The sequence below is a fragment of the Lissotriton helveticus genome, chromosome 7 (assembly GCF_964261635.1).
Source record: "Lissotriton helveticus chromosome 7, aLisHel1.1, whole genome shotgun sequence".
Lineage (NCBI taxonomy): Eukaryota > Metazoa > Chordata > Amphibia > Caudata > Salamandridae > Lissotriton > Lissotriton helveticus.
The window spans coordinates 78,865,352-78,872,308 of NC_136068.1; the positions used below are offsets into that span (position 1 = coordinate 78,865,352).

Below are 6,957 nucleotides of genomic sequence, written 5' to 3' on the forward strand. Positions count from 1 at the left end.
CCACTCTGGAGCAAAACTGGACAAAGGACCATGCAGTATCCTTCCCACTGTCCAGCCTCTCCTCTGGGAGGGACCCCTGAATTAGCTCAACCCTTTCCTTAGGGTACTTAAGGGCTTACCTGTGGGTAGATTTGTAGTGGGATTCGGTTCAGATTCAACTCTGCATCATCTTCAGCCATCTGGACACTCTGACTGCGTCATGCTGACCGAGTCGGACGGACTGCAGCGAACTTCGCTTTTGAAAACCAAGACTGCAACCAGGAAGACTCTGTCTGCTCCGAGTCTCATCGTCCTTCAAGTCCGCTGCATCATCTGTGTCTGTGCTCCATACATGTCCTTCACAGGGCCTGTGGACATCCAAGAAATCCAACACAGGTGACATTTCTACAACTCCCTCAAGGTCTGCACTGCCTTCAGACCTAGTCTGAGGCCAGTATCCCTCATCAATACTGTTGGAACCAAGTCCCTGTGCACTGTGTTAGCTGACCATTGCGAAGGCTGGGTGACTCTTGTCTCCAGAGATCTTCAGGTCCTCTCAAGGGACTTTTTTAATCCCAGTGTGCTCCCCTGTTTGCTTGGGGCCTGCTCCGACTCACCTGTACTTGGTGAGTCCCTTGGGCCTTGCTGGTCCTAATTCGGCACCTTTTTCATGTGCCACGTTGTTTGTAGTTGCCAAGGGTTGTTGGTGCTCTTGACGGACACCAACCCCTTAACTCTAGACATCCGATGTGGGACAGCTCATAAGCAGCTCCTGGTCTTCCACAGCGTCGCCGGGTCCACACAGCTGCAGCTCCAAGGTCATGGTCATCTCTCTTGCAACACCCGACATCTGTGGGCATTCGTCTTCTGTGCCTCTTGGTCACTTCCGAGTTGCATAGACTCTGTCCCCCCTGCTTGCAGGTACCTCTCATCTTGAATCCACCTCTGGGTTCCACCGGACACTTTCATCTTCTTCACCAGCGGCATCTTCCTGAAGTCCTCCACTGACTTCGACAGCGGTTTCCAATGCCAAATCGCGCCTATGCACCCGGCTTCCCTGGTGTAGGTATCCTGGTTCATATGGGATCCACGGGTGAGGTGGCTCTCCAATCTTCTGTCTCCCACAGTGTTTCTTCAGGGTCAGCTGGGAAGGGTCCATCTTCCTTAAAACTGCAACCGCGTCTTACCCATTGACTTGAACTGAGCACGCGGTTGTGTTCCCACTCTGCACACAGCCTCCGTGGGGTACCTGGTTACTTACCTTGAGTGGTTCCTTGGGTCCCCAGCCTTTCTACGTCTTCTGGGTATAGTCTTGACTTGGGTCATGGTTCGCAACCCACCATTTTAGTACATGGTTTGGTCCCCCCTGGGTGACCACTGTGTATATTGCGCTACTTACCTGATTTCTTTACAAAGTATTGTGTGCATTATGTATATCTCCTGGTAGGAGATATTGGTATGTGTTAGTGAGTACTTTATGATAAATACTGTGTGGTTCTTTTTCACTTAATCTATATCAATAAGATTATGTTCTGGTAAAACAAGCTGCTTTACAATCCTTCTGGACTAAGCCGGAAGGCTGCTCTCCACAGCTACCACTTAGAGAGCTTTCAAGGGATGTCTAAGACCACTAAAATCACCATAATGGGTTGTTTGGATGGGGAACATCCATGACAACGTGGTCAAAACACCGTGCTGCCATTACCACGCATCTTTTACACCGCAAGTCGTTACCACGACTTGCGCTGGAGGGCGCTCTAGACTAAGGAATAGTAGATTTACTATTCCAACACCTTCCCTACTGTACGTAGGCTGGAGTTGGAATAGTAAATCTTACTATTCCTAAGTCCTGCACCCTACAGCGTTGTAAAAGATGCGTTGTGATGTACCGCGATCTAAAAGATCGCGTTGTAACATCATACAACTGTCTGGATTAGTGCAGGGTGCTACACTTAAATAGGTGATCACCATATACTAAGCCAGCCTCTCACAATATGTCACAACCTTTTGACAGTACAGGTAGCTTCCCCAAGGCTGTTGTTTATGACTCAGGCAAGTGCTCTTTATCTTCCCATGCAACGTGGGAATGCCTGTCAAGTTTAAGGATAATTGGTTGAGTTGAATTTCTCTATGAGGATGGAAAAGATGTATTACCCCTACCGCATCCCTCTTAAATAGTGGATGTTATTTATGTGCAGGTTGATGTGTCCACCCTTGTGCTCTTTTTCTTCCCCATACCTTCCTCCACCCTGTGTTTGTGCACGCAAGGAGCTTTGCGGGTGGCTTGGAAGTTGGAATGATAACGGTTGATGGGGCGGTTGGGGGTTGCGAGGAAAGTTACAGAATTCAAAGATGTATGGCGACTGAGGAGAAATAAATTCTGTTGAGCTACTTACCTGCATTTCTCTAGCCCATAACGAAGAAAAACGTTTTGGTGAAATAAAATATTTGCCTAAGATCACATAATTTAAGCAGTGAAGCTACAATTTATCCAGGTTTTCTGGTTACACTTAGAACAGATTAGCCAGGAAATTGGTATCTATTTGTCTTTTCCTATGTTAAGGCTTCGTTGTTACCTCTGTGCATTTCTTGCAGTTATGATATAGCATGAACTCCACCCCATTTGAGCTTTATACATGAGCACCAATCACATTAAACAGGGTCACATTCATGGGTTACAGGCCCAGGGCGAGTTAGTGAAATGTCCAGAATCACAGGCTTTTGAGGTGCCTGGAACCTAGGGCCATATGTATGAAAGTAACATTTTGCGATTCTCAAACAGCGATTTTTAGGGAATCGCTATTGGAGAATTGCAAAGTGCTATGTATGTAGGATTTGCAAATAATTTTGCGAATCCTACATATTCCTTAATTGCGAATCGCAAATTGAAATTTGCAATTAAGGAATACCTCCCCATTCATTCCTATGGGCCTAGAGGCCCATAGGCATGAATGGTAAGGCATTCTCAATTTGCGATTCTCGATTAGAGAATCGTAAATTGGGAATGCAATTTCAAGGGTGCCAGGGTGTCAAAAGGACACCCTGTTGCACCCCTGAAATGTGCATGAGTGCCCATGTGGCACACATACAAGCCCTAAGGGCATGTATGTGTGCCACATGGCACCTTGAAAAATGCTAAAAAGTGAATTTTTCTAAGAAATCGCAAATTACCACCAACTTGAAGTTGGAGGTAATTTGCGATTCCTTAAGGTAAAATTGCACTTTTTCTGGGCCTCATACATTGCATTTAAGGGATCGCAATTTGCGTTTCCTTAAATGCAATCGCAAAATAGGGAATCGCAAATGTACGATTTTGCGAGGCTGTTTTGCTTACATACATGCCACTTAGCAATTATGCGATCACAAATGCCAAAATTCGTTGAATTTCGGCATTTGCGATCGCAAAATTGCCTTCATACATCTACAGCCACGTGCATCATTGTTGCCGTTTGCGATTTCTTAATTGCGAAAATGAAGGAATCGCAATTAAGAAATCGCAAACGGCTATGCATCAAGAAATCGCAATTTGTTTGCGATTTTTTACATTTTCTTAATTGCGATTCCCAATTTGCGAATCGCAATTAAGGAATCCCTTCCCATTGATTTCTATGGGCCTAGAGGCCCATAGGAATGAATGGGAAGCCATTCTCATTTTGCGATTCGCAATTAAGGAATCACAAAATGAGAATGCTATTTCATGGGTGCAGGGGGGGTCCAAAGGACCCCCCCTGCACCCCTGAAATTTAACTTTAAGAACATTTTTCACACACACATGCCCCAAGGGCATGTGTATGTGTAAAATGAAACTTTGAAAATGCACTTTTGAGCATTTTTCAAAGTTTTCGCAAATTACCATGAAGGTGAACTTCATGGTAATTTACCTCTCCCTATTTGCGAATTCGCATTTTCTAAAGTGTGATGCATTGCATTTAAGAAATCTCAAATTGCGATTTCTTAAATGCACTCGCAATTTAAGAAATCGCAACATAATTGCGATTCCTTAAATTGCGAAAAAATAAAAAAACATGATGCATCCCAAAAACGGAAATTGCATTCGCAAACGGACGAATTTTGCTATTCGCAGTGTTTGCGAATGCAATTTACCTTGATGCATGTGCCCCATAGCCCCAGGTTTCCTAGTTCCAAAGTCTGCAGCACATGCTGGGTGAGGGGAAGACGGCAGGCAGAAGCCACACGAAAGCTAGGCTCGTTATGGGCTCGAGGTTCCAACAGAACCTCGAGCGGAGCCAGAGCCAGGCTTCAGTCTCGGGCCCGGCTCGAGCTTTCAGTGGCTCGCCCACCTCTGACTGTAACTGCAGTGACAACCCCAGACCTGGACAGCAACCGCAGCTGCCATGATCAGAGTGTGCCTAATCAAGGGCTGTAGCTGTTGTTAGTGTCGGGACTGGGGGCTGCGCACATCTCAGACAGACTGCAACTATCATGGACCACCATAGGCCCCGCCCGGGCTGCGGGTGCTGATCACCTAACCTGTTGGGCTCAGACCCCATCTTCTGTCATCAGAGACATTTTAAGGCATGGGCAAACTGGGCTCTGGCCCCGGGCCCCAGCCTTCCAGAGGGCCCCCTAATAGAGCTAGCTCTGTTCTGCATGGAGTCCTGCCCTGATGACAGTTACTAATTCTTTAACAGATTATTTCTAAATACCATTTTTCTTTAATTTATTTTTATTGTGATAGATATGTGGGGGCAGATTTACAATAACTGGCGCATCCCTGCATATCAGCCGGGATGCGCCAGTTATTGTGCACCACGGCTCTGCCACCATGGTTGCGCCGCATTTACAATGTGGAGCACCATGGTGCAAAAACGGCACAGATGCGTGAAGCATCTGTGCTGTAAAGGCGGTGCATTGCCGGAGTTGCGTTGCAAGCGTGACACAGCTCCAGCAAGACTCGGGGGTGCCCTATCATTACAATGCTGCGTCAATCCTTACGCCTGCTTCAAGCAGGGTTTTGACGCAGCATGGGCTCAAAAGTGACTGAGTGAAATCTTATAGATTTCACTCAGCCACTTTTGTAAGGCATTCCTGCGTCGGAACACCTCCCCTGCGCAGGAACGCCTACTTCTGGCGCAGGGCTTTACAAAGTGACGCATATCCCAGATGCGTCACATTGTAAATATCCCGCAGCATGGGGCATCTTTTGCGCTGCCGCTGCGTCACAAAAGTGATGCAAAGGCGGCGTAAAAGAGGCGCAAGGGGCTTGGAAATCTGCCCCGTGATACTCTATTACAGAACTTTTGCCAGAGAAATTTTGTGTTTATGTTTCATGCAACCGCCATACAAAAAAACACGTTCTTTTATATCAAAATAAGACCTTACATATAAGAAATGGGAGGGTATCACAGATATTATTTTCAGCAATATTAGTGTGCTATTGTTATGTTACACACACATCACTATCCCAGAATATTTGCTGTGAACCTATTTAGAATTTGGACGAGTGTGCCTGTTAGTGATCTGGCTAAAGTCCGCATGAAAGAGCTGAAATTGAAATCATGAATTTAAAACTGTTCCCAACAGGGGCCCCCAAAATCCTTAAGATGTCCCTGTCTGTCATCTCAGAGAGGGTCCATTTGACGAAGGGGAGCACTGCCCTTGGCCTGACCTCGTCTCCCCTCTTCCGGTGAGGCTCACCTTGGCGAACATGCGGACCACAGACCGCCGACTTCGCCTCAGCACGAGGCGCCCCAGGCCCATCGTCGCGCGCCCCCCGGAAGGAGGCGCTGCCAGTCACTCCAGGTGCTGTCTCGTGGGGCCTCGAGCTACAAGGGAGGGGCAGGGCTCGGGGTTCTTTGCACATTGTGACGTCAGCGGAATGATCAGACGGAGCCTGGGCACGTGAGTGACCTCGAGCCAACACACACATTTCTGCAGAACGTGCAGTGACCCCCTGAGCTATCCTTACTCAATCAGGGCCTGGGAGCTCAGTGCGATGTGAAACTATAGGGAGACAACTATCACTTCAATACCAGTAGGAACCAGCAGAGGGCGAGCCGACACCACGAATCTCTACCTTTGAAAAGTGGTGATCAGAAGTGCATTCAGAGTGCTCCAGTGAGCGAGTTTGTAGGGCCGCCGGGGTGAGGCTGTCTCGCAGAGCGAGAGACCAGGCTGCTGTCAATATTTTAGACGTCCTTCAATGAGAGAGTGGCTGCCTCATGCGAGTGAAACTACATTAATAGATTCAGGATGGGAGGGTTTAACTGGGAGCGGGTCCAAATTAAAAGCTGCCTTAGAAATAGGCAAATCTATGAAACAGACTGCCTCGGTGAGAGAGAATGGCTCAGTAAGAGATGCAGGGGCAGATTTACAAGCCCCTTGCGCCACTTTTGCGTCATTTTTAACATGGGAAAAGTGACACAAAAGTGGCGCAAGGGGCTTGTAAATCTGCCCGCTGTGTTTTTATGAGTTAAAGTCACTGGGCCTCATTTATCAGGCCGTGCGTCACTTTTACGCCGCTGGTGCGTCTCTTTTTGTGACGCACCAATGGCGTAAAAAATGCGCCTTGTTGCGCCTGTTGCGCCATATTTACAAAGTGACGCATCTAGGTAGATGCGTCACTTTGTAAACCCCTGCGCCACATTATACCTGCGCCAGGTATAATGTATGCAAGGGGGGGCATTACCCCGCAAAAAGCCTCGTAATAGTGACGCAGTGAGATCTATAAGATTTCACTGCGCCACTTCTAGGACACAAATGCGTCAATTTCTTATGCCTGCCTCACAGCAGGCGTAAGACTGACGCAGGCCCTTTCACATGGGGCTCGCACCATGTGAAAGGATACATTGCTGTAGTTGCGTCACTTTTGTGATACGCTCCAGCAAAGCGTCACTTTCGCGCCATACAGATACGTCAGAAATACTGACGTATCTGTAACTCCTTGCGCAATGATGCGTCCTACTGTAAATATGACGCATCACTGGTGTTGAAAGGAGGGCGCAGTGAAAAGTGACG

The 6,957-nt window shown here is 47.5% G+C and overlaps 1 protein-coding gene across 1 annotated transcript in view; it reads right to left on the minus strand.

The window, feature by feature from the left end:
- LOC144766628 (beta-1,3-galactosyltransferase 5-like) overlaps positions 1 to 5,765 on the minus strand; it is a 97,990-nt gene extending 92,225 nt beyond the window's left edge. Inside the window, exon 1 of the mRNA XM_078650413.1 lies at positions 5,638 to 5,765. Coding sequence (XP_078506539.1) covers positions 5,638 to 5,700 — 63 coding nt within the window. The 5' untranslated portion in view covers positions 5,701 to 5,765. The remainder of the gene's footprint in view (positions 1 to 5,637) is intronic.
- Between the last annotated feature and the right edge of the window lie 1,192 nt (positions 5,766 to 6,957).